The 14,211-nt window shown below is 40.4% G+C and overlaps 1 protein-coding gene across 1 annotated transcript in view; it reads right to left on the bottom strand.

Annotated features, from left to right (window-relative positions):
• The window catches only part of ULK4 (unc-51 like kinase 4), a 1,503,227-nt gene that overhangs the window by 1,323,614 nt on the left and 165,402 nt on the right, over positions 1–14,211 (bottom strand). Inside the window, exon 13 of the mRNA XM_053714343.1 lies at positions 2,842–2,946. Coding sequence (XP_053570318.1) covers positions 2,842–2,946 — 105 coding nt within the window. The remainder of the gene's footprint in view (positions 1–2,841; positions 2,947–14,211) is intronic.

Below are 14,211 nucleotides of genomic sequence, written 5' to 3'. Positions count from 1 at the left end.
TGGACTCTCCATGCCCCGGAAAGAAAGAAATTTATCAGGTAAGCATACATTTTGTTTTCTTTCTTAAGGCATGGATAGTCCACAACTTCATTCCAATTACTAGTGGGAACCAATACCTAAGCTAGAGGACACAGAATGAAAAAGGGAGGGAGAACAAGACAGGCAGACTTAAACAGAAGGCACCAACGCTTGAAGAACTTTTCTCCTAAAAGAAGCCTCAGAGCTGAGGCAAAAGTATGAAATTTGTAGAATTTGGAAAAAGTGTGCAAAGAGGACCATGTAGCCGCCTTGCAGATTTGCTCCACAAATGCTTCATTTTTGAAAGCGCAGGAACAGGAGACAGAGAGAAAACGAAGTAGAAGTGGCCTACTGACCCTTACGCTTACCAGAGAAAATAACGAACAGGGCAGAAGATTGTCGAAAATCTTTAGTTGCATGAAGGTAAAATTTTAAAGCATGCAGAACATCCAAGTTATGTAAAAGACGTTCCTTCTGGGAAGGATTGGGACAAAAAGAAGGAACAACAATTTCTTGATTAATATTGCGATCTGACACTATCTTAGGAAGAAATCCCAGCTTAGTACGAAGGACCGCCTTATCTGCATGACAAATAAGGTAAGGGGAATCACACTGCAGAGCTGAAAGCTCGGAAACTCTGCAAGCAGAAGAAATATCAAGAAGAAACAAAACCTTCCAAGATAATAATTTAATATCAACAGAATGCATCGGCTCAGAGTCTGCTGCAAAACTTTAAGAACAAGGTTAAGACTCCAAGGAGGAGAAACAGGTTTAAACACAGGCCTGATTCTGACCAGGGCCTTACCAAAAGATTGGACATCTGGCAGATCTGCCAGATGTTTGTGCAAAAGAATATAGACAGTGCAGAAATCTGACCCTTCAGAGTACTGACTGACAAACCCTTCTCCAGGCCCTCCTGAAGAAAAGACAAGATTCTGGGTACCCTGTCCCTGACCCTTCTCCAAGAGAAACCATTAGATTCACACCAATATAGGTATTTGTGCTATACCTTATGGTAAATCTTACGAGTAACTGGTTTACAAGCCTGAAGCATGGTATCAATGACCGTCTCAGAAAAACCACACCTGGCCAAAACTAAGCGTTCAATCTCCAAGCAGTCAGCTTCAGAGAATCTAGATTTGGATGGAGGAAAGGACCCTGAATTAGAAGGTCCTTCCTCAGAGGTAACCTCCAGGGTGGAAGAGATGACATCTTCACCAGATCCGTGAACCAGATCCCGCGAGGCCACGCAGGAGCTATTAGAATCACAGAAGCTCTCTCCTGCTTGATGTAAGCAATGACTCGTGGAAGGAGAGTAAATGGAGGAAACAGGTACGCTAAATTGAAGATCCAAGAAACCGCCAGGGCATCTATCAGAGCGGCTTGAGGATCTCTTGACCTTGAAACGTACTTTGGAAGCCTGGCGTTTTGACGAGACGCCATCAGATCCAACTCCAGAACCCCCCACTTGAGGGTTATCCTTGAGAACACTTCCGGATGGAGAGCCCACTCCCCGGGATGAAAGGTCTGTCTGCTCAGAAAATCTGCCTCCCAGTTGTCCACCCCGGGATGTGAATGGCAGATAGATCTCAGACACTCATCTTCGCCATCCTCCCAACCACAGAGGCAAAGAATGACTGGGGGTTATGGGTAAGGGAAGTGACACTTAACAGCTCTGCTGGGGTGCTCTTTGCCTCCTCCTGCTGGCCAGGAGTTGAATATGCCACTAGTAATTGGAATGAAGTCCTGCCCTCTCCATGCCTTAGGAAAGCAATACATTATTTACACTTTTGAATCTCCAGAAAAAAACTTGTGTAATATATTTTGTGCTCAACACGAATCACCTTAAACATGATCTAAGATATTTGCATGTTTTATTTTTAATTAGCAGTGTCGTTTGTACACGTATATAAACTCATTGGTGCCATGACTTTTACACTTCCTGATTGACAAATAAATGCTAAAATTACTAAACACTAACTTGCGTGACTGTCAGTGTATTACTGGACGGCATTTTCTAACCAGTGGGATTACACATCCCATATACCACTGGCAAAATAGCTCTGTGTTTACCTAGCACTCAGACACCTGGGTTTATATCCAGCTACCCAGGCAGTTAACCCCAGACAAGCCTGGGTGCAAGTTCCAATAGGTAAATATCACATATACATATCAAACACATGATAGCCAGCACTCACTTTTCTATAAAAAAGATAGATAATCCCTTCATTACCCACTCACAAGTTTTGCATAACCAACTATTAATATATTTTTACCTCTATGATTACCTGTATCTAAGCCTCTGCAGACTGCCCCTTATCTCAATGATTTTTAAAATCTTGAATATAAGCCAATCAGTTATGGTCCTTGTATAACCAATATCATTATCTATAGGAGTGAGCACAATGTTAGCTACATGGCACACATAGCCTATCATGGTCTGGATGTTAAAAATCTAATTAAAAGCATAAAAGAGGCGGCCTGCAGAGGGTTAGAAACAGACAGAGGTTATAAAGTATATTAATATAACAATGTTGGTTGTGCAAAGCTGGGGAATAGGCAGTAAAGGTGCTATATATCTTTTTTAAACAATAAAAAAAAGCAGACTATCCATTTAAAAGCATACAATAAAGAGTTAGTTACAACATTTGGCCAAATGGTGATATTCTCAACTCTGTATCATAGCACATCAAAATCCCTAACTTTATACACATGAACATACAATGTGTGTGGGGGGAAAAGGATATAAGAATTACAACCACAGCACAAAAGAAATGTTATAGAATAAAGAAGCAACAGCTAAAATCAATTTAAGTTCAGTACCTTTGGATTATCTATGATGGGCGTTACAACCAGATCTGCATCAGTAAATATGAGGCCTTTTATTTTACTATTCAGATCCTCCTGACTGGCGCATACATCTTCAATCTGGAAAAAAAAGAAAACAAAACATCAATGCTCTACCTGAATCAAAAGAAAAAAAGGAAAAATGCAGTTACTCTAAACCCTAAAGCCCTACACTACACAATTTATTTTTAAGAGAGAGAGATGGGAAGCTACACTACAGAAAAAAGAGGAATTGGAAGGGGGGAATAATAATTGATCAGGGGAGGTAGGGGGCACCACTACACTACAGAAAAAAAATGTAAAAAATAAATAAAAATAATAATGAAAAATAAATAAATAAAGTAGATACTGGCAAAATGCTACCAATGCTTGAAAACAGTAAATCATATTTCAACTTTATATTTATGCATTGTATTTGTTCTTATTATGATATAAAATATATATTTACATGGAGATATAGGAAGAAAAAGAGAAAAAACATAATTTATGCTTACCTGATAAATTCCTTTCTTCTGTTGTGTGATCAGTCCACGGGTCATCATTACTTCTGGGATATTATCTGCTCCCCTACAGGAAGTGCAAGAGGATTCACCCAGCAGAGTTGCTATATAGCTCCTCCCCTCTACGTCACCTCCAGTCATTCGACCAAAGACCAACGAGAAAGGAGAAGCCCAGGGTGTAGTGGTGACTGGATTATAATTTAAAAAATATTTACCTGCCTTAAAAACAGGGCGGGCCGTGGACTGATCACACAACAGAAGAAAGGAATTTATAAGGTAAGCATAAATTATGTTTTATTCTGTTATGTGTGATCAGTCCACGGGTCATCATTACTTCTGGGATACCAATACCAAAGCAAAAGTACACGGATGACGGGAGGGATAGGCAGGCTCATTATACAGAAGGAACCACTGCCTGAAGAACCTTTCTCCCAAAAATAGCCTCCGAAGAAGCAAAAGTGTCAAATTTGTAAAATTTGGAAAAAGTATGAAGCGAAGACCAAGTTGCAGCCTTGCAAATCTGTTCAACAGAGGCCTCATTCTTAAAGGCCCAAGTGGAAGCCACAGCTCTAGTAGAATGAGCTGTAATTCTTTCAGGAGGCTGCTGTCCAGCAGTCTCATAGGCTAAACGAATTATGCTACGAAGCCAGAAGGAGAGAGAGGTAGCCGAAGCCTTATGACCTCTCCTCTGACCAGAGTACACGACAAACAGAGAAGACGTTTGTCGAAAATCCTTAGTTGCCTGCAAGTAGAACTTGAGGGCACGAACTACATCCAGATTGTGTAGAAGACGTTCCTTCTTTGAAGAAGGATTTGGACACAAGGATGGAACAACAATCTCTTGATTGATATTCCTGTTAGTGACTACCTTAGGTAAGAACCCAGGTTTAGTACGCAGAACTACCTTGTCTGAGTGAAAGATCAGATAAGGAGAATCACAATGTAGGGCTGATAATTCAGAGACTCTTCGAGCCGAGGAAATAGCCATTAAAAATAGAACTTTCCAAGATAATAATTTTATATCAATGGAATGAAGGGGTTCAAACGGAACACCCTGTAAAACGTTAAGAACTAAGTTTAAACTCCATGGCGGAGCAACAGTTTTAAACACAGGCTTGATCCTAGCTAAAGCCTGACAAAATGCCTGGACGTCTGGATTTTCTGACAGACGCTTGTGTAACAAGATGGACAGAGCTGAGATCTGTCCCTTTAATGAGCTAGCCGATAAACCCTTTTCTAAACCTTCTTGTAGAAAGGACAATATCCTAGGAATCCTAACCTTACTCCAGGAGTAATCTTTGGATTCACACCAGTATAGGTATTTACGCCATATTTTATGGTAAATCTTTCTGGTAACAGGCTTCCTAGCCTGTATCAGGGTATCAATAACCGACTCAGAAAAACCACGTTTTGATAAAATCAAGCGTTCAATTTCCAAGCAGTCAGCTTCAGAGAAGTTAGATTTTGATGTTTGAATGGACCCTGTATCAGAAGGTCCTGTCTTAGAGGTAGAGACCAAGGCGGACAGGATGACATGTCCACTAGATCTGCATACCAAGTCCTGCGTGGCCATGCAGGTGCTATTAGAATCACTGATGCTCTCTCCTGTTTGATTTTGGCAATCAATCGAGGAAGCAGCGGGAAGGGTGGAAACACATAAGCCATCCTGAAGTTCCAAGGTGCTGTCAAAGCATCTATCAGAACCGCTTCCGGATCCCTGGATCTGGATCCGTAGCGAGGAAGTTTGGCGTTCTGGCGAGACGCCATGAGATCTATCTCTGGTTTGCCCCAACGTCGAAGTATTTGGGCAAAGACCTCCGGATGAAGTTCCCACTCCCCCGGATGAAAAGTCTGGCGACTCAAGAAATCCGCCTCCCAGTTCTCCACTCCCGGGATGTGGATTGCTGACAGGTGGCAAGAGTGAGACTCTGCCCAGCGAAATATCTTTGATACTTCCATCATTGCTAGGGAGCTTCTTGTCCCTCCCTGATGGTTGATGTAAGCTACAGTCGTGATGTTGTCCGACTGAAACCTGATGAACCCCCGAGTTTTTAACTGGGGCCAAGCTAGAAGGGCATTGAGAACTGCTCTCAATTCCAGAATGTTTATTGGCAGGAGACTTTCCTCTTGACTCCATTGTCCCTGAGCCTTCAGAGAATTCCAGACAGCGCCCCAACCTAGTAGGCTGGCGTCTGTTGTTACAATTGTCCAGTCCGGCCTGCTGAATGGCATCCCCCTGGACAGATGTGGCCGAGAAAGCCACCATAGAAGAGAGTTTCTGGTCTCTTGATCCAGATTCAGAGTGGGGGACAAATCTGAATAATCCCCATTCCACTGACTCAGCATGCACAATTGCAGCGGTCTGAGATGTAGGCGTGCAAAGGGTACTATGTCCATTGCTGCTACCATTAAGCCGATCACCTCCATGCATTGAGCTACTGACGGGAGTTGAATGGAATGAAGGATACGGCATGCATTTAGAAGCTTTGTTAATCTGTCTTCTGTCAGATAAATCTTCATTTCTACAGAATCTATAAGAGTCCCCAAGAATGGAACTCTTGTGAGAGGAAAGAGAGAACTCTTCTTTTCGTTCACTTTCCATCCATGCGACCTTAGAAATGCCAGAACTAACTCTGTATGAGACTTGGCAGTTTGAAAGCTTGAAGCTTGTATCAGAATGTCGTCTAGGTACGGAGCTACCGAAATTCCTCGCGGTCTTAGTACCGCCAGAAGGGCACCCAGAACCTTTGTGAATATTCTTGGAGCCGTAGCCAATCCGAATGGAAGGGCTACAAACTGGTAATGCCTGTTTAAGAAGGCAAACCTTAGATACCGGTAATGATCTTTGTGAATCGGTATGTGAAGGTAAGCATCCTTTAAATCCACTGTGGTCATGTACTGACCCTTTTGGATCATGGGTAAGATTGTCCGAATAGTTTCCATTTTGAACGATGGAATTCTTAGGAATTTGTTTAGGATCTTTAAATCCAAGATTGGCCTGAAAGTTCCCTCTTTTTTGGGAACCACAAACAGGTTTGAGTAAAACCCTTGTCCTTGTTCCGACCGCGGAACCGGATGGATCACTCCCATTAATAATAGATCTTGTACACAGCGTAGAAACGCGTCTTTCTTTATTTGGTTTGTTGACAACCTTGACAGATGAAATCTCCCTCTTGGGGGAGAGAATTTGAAGTCTAGAAGGTATCCCTGAGATATGATCTCTAGCGCCCAGGGATCCTGGACATCTCTTGCCCAAGCCTGGGCGAAGAGAGAGAGTCTGCCCCCCACTAGATCCGGTCCCGGATCGGGGGCCCTCGGTTCATGCTGTCTTAGGGGCAGCAGCAGGTTTCCTGGCCTGCTTGCCCTTATTCCAGGACTGGTTAGGTTTCCAGCCTTGTCTGTAACGAGCAACAGCTCCTTCCTGTTTTGGTGCAGTGGAAGTTGATGCTGTTCCTGTTTTGAAATTCCGAAAGGGACGAAAATTAGACTGTCTAGCCTTAGCTTTGGCTTTGTCTTGAGGTAGAGCGTGGCCCTTACCTCCTGTAATGTCAGCAATAATTTCTTTCAAACCGGGCCCAAATAAGGTTTGCCCCTTGAAAGGTATATTAAGTAATTTGGACTTAGAAGTTACATCAGCCGACCAGGATTTTAGCCACAGCGCCCTACGTGCCTGAATGGCGAATCCTGAATTCTTAGCCGTAAGTTTGGTTAAATGTACTACGGCCTCCGAAATAAATGAATTAGCTAGTTTAAGGACTCTAAGCCTGTCCGTAATGTCGTCCAGCGTAGCTGAACTAAGGTTCTCTTCCAGAGACTCAATCCAAAATGCTGCCGCAGCCGTAATCGGCGCGATGCATGCAAGGGGTTGCAATATAAAACCTTGTTGAACAAACATTTTCTTAAGGTAACCCTCTAATTTTTTATCCATAGGATCTGAAAAAGCACAGCTATCCTCCACCGGGATAGTGGTGCGCTTAGCTAAAGTAGAAACTGCTCCCTCCACCTTAGGGACCGTTTGCCATAAGTCCCGTGTGGTGGCGTCTATTGGAAACATCTTTCTAAATATTGGAGGGGGTGAGAACGGCACACCGGGTCTATCCCACTCCTTAGTAACAATTTCAGTTAATCTCTTAGGTATAGGAAAAACGTCAGTACTCGCCGGTACCGCAAAGTATTTATCCAACCTACACATTTTCTCTGGTATTGCAACGGTGTTACAATCGTTAAGAGCCGCTAAGACCTCCCCTAGTAATACACGGAGGTTTTCCAATTTAAATTTAAAATTTGAAATATCTGAATCCAATCTGCTTGGATCAGAACCGTCACCTACAGAATGAAGCTCTCCGTCCTCATGCTCTGCAAGCTGTGACGCAGTATCAGACATGGCCCTAGAATTATCAGCGCACTCTGTTCTCACCCCAGAGTGATCACGCTTGCCTCTTAGTTCTGGTAATTTAGCCAAAACTTCAGTCATAACAGTAGCCATATCTTGTAATGTTATCTGTAATGGCTGCCCAGATGTACTAGGCGCCATAATATCACGCACCTCCCGGGCGGGAGATGCAGGTACTGACACGTGAGGCGAGTTAGTCGGCATAACTCTCCCCTCGCTGTTTGGTGAAATTTGTTCAATTTGTACAGATTGGCTTTTATTTAAAGTAGCATCAATACAGTTAGTACATAAATTTCTATTGGGCTCCACCTTGGCATTGGAACAAATGACACAGGTATCTTCCTCTGAATCAGACATGTTTAACACACTAGCAATAAACATGCAACTCGGTTACAATCTTATTTAACAAAAACGTACTGTGCCTCAAGAAGCACTAAACGATTAAATGACAGTTGAAATAATGAACTGAAAAACAGTTATAGCATCACTCTTTAAAAACAACACAACTTTTTAGCAAAGGTTTGTTCCCATTAGTAAAATAACACTAATTAAATTTTAAACATAAAAATTACAGAAACGTTTTAAATCACAGTCACTATATAAGTCTCACAGCTCTGCTGAGAGAATCTACCTCCCTTCAAAGAAGTTTGAAGACCCCTGAGTTCTGTTAGAGATGAACCGGATCATGCAGAAAATACAAGAGTAACTGACTGGAAATTTTTGATGCGTAGCAAAGAGCGCCAAAAACGGCCCCTCCCTCTCACACACAGCAGTGAGAGAGAAACGAAACTGTCATAATTAAACAAGCAAACTGCCAAGTGGAAAAATAATGCCCAAATATTTATTCACTCAGTACCTCATTAATGCAAACGATTCTACATTCCAGCAAAAACGTTTAACATGAAAAATACCTATTAAAAGGTTTAATGTATTTTTACAGAGTAATTCCGGTGAAATACCATCCCCAGAATACTAAAGTGTAGAGTATACATACATGTTCATTATAACGGTATGGCAGGATTTTCTCATCAATTCCATTCAGAAAATAAAAACTGCTACATACCTCAATGCAGATTCAACTGCCCGCTGTCCCCTGATCTGAAGTTTTTACCTCCCTCAGATGGCCGAGAAACAGCAATATGATCTTAACTACTCCGGTTAAGATCATAAGAAAAACTCTGGTAGATTCTTCTTCAAACTCTGCCAGAGAGGTAATAACACGCTCCGGTGCTATTGTAAAATAACAAACTTTTGATTGAAGTTCTAAAAACTAAGTATAATCACCATAGTCCTCTCACACCTCCTATCTAGTCTTTGGGTGCAAGAGAATGACTGGAGGTGACGTAGAGGGGAGGAGCTATATAGCAACTCTGCTGGGTGAATCCTCTTGCACTTCCTGTAGGGGAGCAGATAATATCCCAGAAGTAATGATGACCCGTGGACTGATCACACATAACAGAAGAAATAGCAAGCTGTAAAAAATACGAAAAGGGTTTTGAGACTAACCATTCATTTGCACTGGATCTAAGGAAATAATACATAATTCATCATATAAAGGTATAAAATCTTTATATACTAATGTATAATTAAACATATTTCCAGACCATCTGCAAAAAACCTGCTGTTAGTGACCTTTTCTAAATGTATTTAAAAAGTCATGTTGCACAACAACAGAATCTTTTAATCTAATTTAGTGAACCAAACAGCTTTCAATCTTATTTATTTTTGTAAAATAATTACATGTACAAATCAGGAATTCCAAAATCCAATGTTTTTTAATCATATTTTTTTTTAAAAAATGATTAAAAACTACAATTAAGTCACAAACTTCTCTGCCTGAATTGTATAGGGGGTCTTTTTTTGTTTTAAAATGATAATGCTCCTCTATATTTATTTAAAACAATTGTTACCTTTCTGATTACAGTACTATCTTTAAGTTGGTACTATGTATACACAAGTAATAAAAATGATATAAAACTACCTTTAGGTTACATGTTTAAGCTGTATTATGATATGTAAACATTGTCTAAATGGCATAAGATGCTGTTGTTTACACTTGGTCCCATTTTAAAGATGCAAATATACAAATATTCCAAAATCCAAACCTTTTATAGTCCCAAACAGGGTTTCCTACCTGTATTACTTGTGGTATTACATTTTAAATATACTACAGAAGACTGGAGTAGACTGGAAAAAACATAATTTATGTAAGAACTTACCTGATAAATTCATTTCTTTCATATTAACAAGAGTCCATGAGCTAGTGACGTATGGGATATACATTCCTACCAGGAGGGGCAAAGTTTCCCAAACCTCAAAATGCCTATAAATACACCCCTCACCACACCCACAAATCAGTTTAACGAATAGCCAAGAAGTGGGGTGATAAGAAAAAAAGTGCGAAGCATATAAAATAAGGAATTGGAATAATTGTGCTTTATACAAAAAAATCATAACCACCACAAAAAAGGGTGGGCCTCATGGACTCTTGTTAATATGAAAGAAATGAATTTATCAGGTAAGTTCTTACATAAATTATGTTTTCTTTCATGTAATTAACAAGAGTCCATGAGCTAGTGACGTATGGGATAATGACTACCCAAGATGTGGATCTTTCCACACAAGAGTCACTAGAGAGGGAGGGATAAAATAAAGACAGCCAATTCCTGCTGAAAATAATCCACACCCAAAATAAAGTTTAACAAAAAACATAAGCAGAAGATTCAAACTGAAATCGCTGCCTGAAGAACTGTTCTACCAAAAACTGCTTCAGAAGAAGAAAAGGCATCAAAATGGTAGAATTTAGTAAAAGTATGCAAAGAGGACCAAGTTGCTGCTTTGCAGATCTGGTCAACCGAAGCTTCATTCCTAAACGCCCAGGAAGTAGATACTGACCTAGTAGAATGAGCTGTAATTCTCTGAGGCGGAATTTTACCCGACTCAACATAGGCAAGATGAATTAAAGATTTCAACCAAGATGCCAAAGAAATGGCAGAAGCTTTCTGGCCTTTCCTAGAACCGGAAAAGATAACAAATAGACTAGAAGTCTTACGGAAAGATTTCGTAGCTTCAACATAATATTTCAAAGCTCTAACAACATCCAAAGAATGCAATGATTTCTCCTTAGAATTCTTAGGATTAGGACATAATGAAGGAACCACCATTTCTCTACTAATGTTGTTGGAATTCACAACTTTAGGTAAAAATTCAAAAGAAGTTCGCAACACCGCCTTATCCTGATGAAAAATCAGAAAAGGAGACTCACACGAAAGAGCAGAAAATTCAGAAACTCTTCTAGCAGAAGAGATGGCCAAAAGGAACAAAACTTTCCAAGAAAGTAATTTAATGTCCAATGAATGCATAGGTTCAAACGGAGGAGCTTGAAGAGCTCCCAGAACCAAATTCAAACTCCAAGGAGGAGAAATTGACTTAATGACAGGCTTTATACGAACCAAAGCTTGTACAAAACAATGAATATCAGGAAGAATAGCAACCTTTCTGTTGAAAAAGAACAGAAAGAGCAGAGATTTGACCTTTCAAGGAACTTGCGGACAAACCCTTATCTAAACCATCCTGAAGAAATTGTAATATTCTCGGTATTCTAAAAAAATGCCAAGAAAAATGATGAGAAAGACACCAAGAAATATAAGTCTTCCAGACTCTATAATATATCTCTCTGGATACAGATTTACGAGCCTGTAACATAGTATTAATCACAGAGTCAGAGAAACCTCTTTGACCAAGAATCAAGCGTTCAATCTCCATACCTTTAAATTTAAGGATTTCAGATCCTGATGGAAAAAAAGGACCTTGAGACAAAAGGTCTGGTCTTAACGGAAGAGTACACGGTTGGCAAAAGGCCATCCGGACAAGATCCTCATACCAAAACCTGTGAGGCCATGCCGGAGCTACCAGCAGAACAAACGAGCATTCCTTCAGAATCTTGGAGATTACTCTTGGAAGAAGAACTAGAGGCGGAAAGATATAGGCAGGATGATACTTCCAAGGAAGTGAAAATGCATCCACTGCCTCCGCCTGAGGATCCCGGGATCTGGACAGATACCTGGGAAGTTTCTTGTTTAGATGAGAAGCCATCAGATCTATTTCTGGAAGTTCCCACATTTGAACAATCTGAAGAAATACCTCTGGGTGAAGAGACCATTCGCCCGGATGCAACGTTTGGCGACTGAGATAATCCGCTTTCCAATTGTCCATACCTGGGATATAAACCGCAGAGATTAGACAGGAGCTGGATTCCGCCCAAACCAAAATTCGAGATACTTCTTTCATAGCCAGAGGACTGTGAGTCCCTCCTTGATGATTGATGTATGCCACAGATGTGACATTGTCTTATCTGAAAACAAATGAACAACTCTCTCTTCGGAAGAGGCCAAGACTGAAGAGCTCTGAAAATTGCACGGAGTTCCAAAATATTGATCGGAAATCTCACCTCCTGAGATTCCCAAACCCCTTGTGCCGTCAGATACCCCCATACAGCTCCCCAACCTGTAAAACTAGCATCTGTTGAGATTATAGTCCAGGTCGGAAGAACAAAGAAGCCCCCCTGAACTAAACGATGGTGATCTGTCCACCATGTCAGAGAGTGTCATAAAATCGGTTTAAAGATATTAATTGAGATATCTTTGAGTAATCCCTGCACCATTGGTTCAGCATACAGAGCTGAAGAGGTCGCATGTAAAAACGAGCAAAGGAGATCGCATCTGATGCGGCAGTCCTAAGACCCAACATTTCCATGCATAAGGCTACCAAAGGGAATGATTGTGACTGAAGGTTTTGACAAGCTGATATCAATGATAAACTTCTCTTGACTGACAAGGACAGAGTCATAGACACTGAATTTATCTAGAAACCTAAAAAGGTTACCCTTGTCTGAGGAATCAATGAACTGATTGGTAAATTGATCCTCCAACCATGAACTTGAAGAAACAACACAAGTCGATTCGTATGAGATTCTACGAAAATGAGAAGACTGAGCAAGTACCAAGATATCGTCCAAATAAGGAAATACCAACACTCTATTCTCTGAATAGAGAAAGAAGGGCACCGAGAACCTTTGAAAAAAATTCTTGGAACTGAGGCTAGGCCAAACGGTAGAGCCACAAAACTGGTAATGCTTGTCTAAAAAGAGAATCTCAGACACTAAAAGTAATCTGGATGAATCGGAATATGCAGATACACATCCTGTAAATCTATTGTAGACATATAATGCCCTTGCTAAACAAAAGGCAGGATAGTCCTACAGTAACCATCTTGAATGTTGGTATCCTAACATAACGATTCAATAATGATAGATCCAGAACTGGTCTGAAGGAATTGACCTTCTTTGGTACAATGAAGAGATAAAATAAAACCCCAGCCCCTGTTCCAGAACTGGAACTGGTATAAATACTCCAGCCAACTCTAGATCTGAAACACATTTCAGAAATGCTGAGCCTTGCTGTGTTAACTGGGACACGGGGAAGAAAAGAATCTCTTAGCAGGAGGCCTTAACTTGAAGCCAATTCTGTACCTTTCTGAAACAATGTTTCTGAAACCAGAGATTAAGAACGGAATTGATCCAAATTTCTTTGAAGAAAACGTAATCTGCCCCATACCAGCTGAGCTGGAATAAGGGCCGCACCTTCATAGGTACTTAGGAGCTGGCTATAGGTTTCTATAAAGCTCGGATATATTCCAAACTGGAAATAGTTTCCAAACTGATACCGCTCCTGAGGATGAAGGATCAGGCTTTTGTTCCTTGTTGTGAGGAAAGGAACGAAATGATTATTTACCCTGGAAAGAAAGGGAAAGCAAAGTTGACTTAGAAGACATGTCAGTATTCCAAGTTTAATCCATAAAGCTTTTCTAGCTAAAATAGCTAGAGACATATACCTGACATCAACTCTAATGATATCAAAAGATGGTATCACCAATAAAATTATTAGCATGTTATAAAATAATAATAATGCTATAAAATTATGATCTGTTACTTGTTGCGCTAAAGCTTCTAACCAAAAAGTTGAAGCTGCAGCAACATCCGCTAAAAATATAGCAGGTCTAAGAAGATTACCTGAACATAAGTAAGCTTTTCTTAGAAAGGATTCAATTTTCCTATCTAAAGGATCCTTAAATGAAGTACTATCTGCCATAGGAATAGTAGTACATTAGCAGGAGTAGAGACAGCCCCATAACCTTAGGGATTTTTGTCCCAAAAAACTCTAATCTGTCAGATGGCACAGGATATAAATTGCTTAAACGTCTAGAAGGAGTAAATAAATTACCCAAATTATTCCATTCCCTGGAAATTACTTCAGAAATAGCATCAGGGAGATAAAACACTTCTGGAATAACTACCTTATTTAAACGTTTACATTTAGTATCAAGAGGACCAGAATCCTCTATTTCTAATGCAAATAACACTTCTTTAAGTAAAGAACGAATAAATTCCATCTT

The sequence above is a fragment of the Bombina bombina genome, chromosome 5, assembly GCF_027579735.1.
Source record: "Bombina bombina isolate aBomBom1 chromosome 5, aBomBom1.pri, whole genome shotgun sequence".
NCBI lineage: Eukaryota > Metazoa > Chordata > Amphibia > Anura > Bombinatoridae > Bombina > Bombina bombina.
The sequence above is the reverse complement of the archived record's forward strand: the minus strand, read 5'-3'. Positions and strand labels throughout refer to the sequence as shown.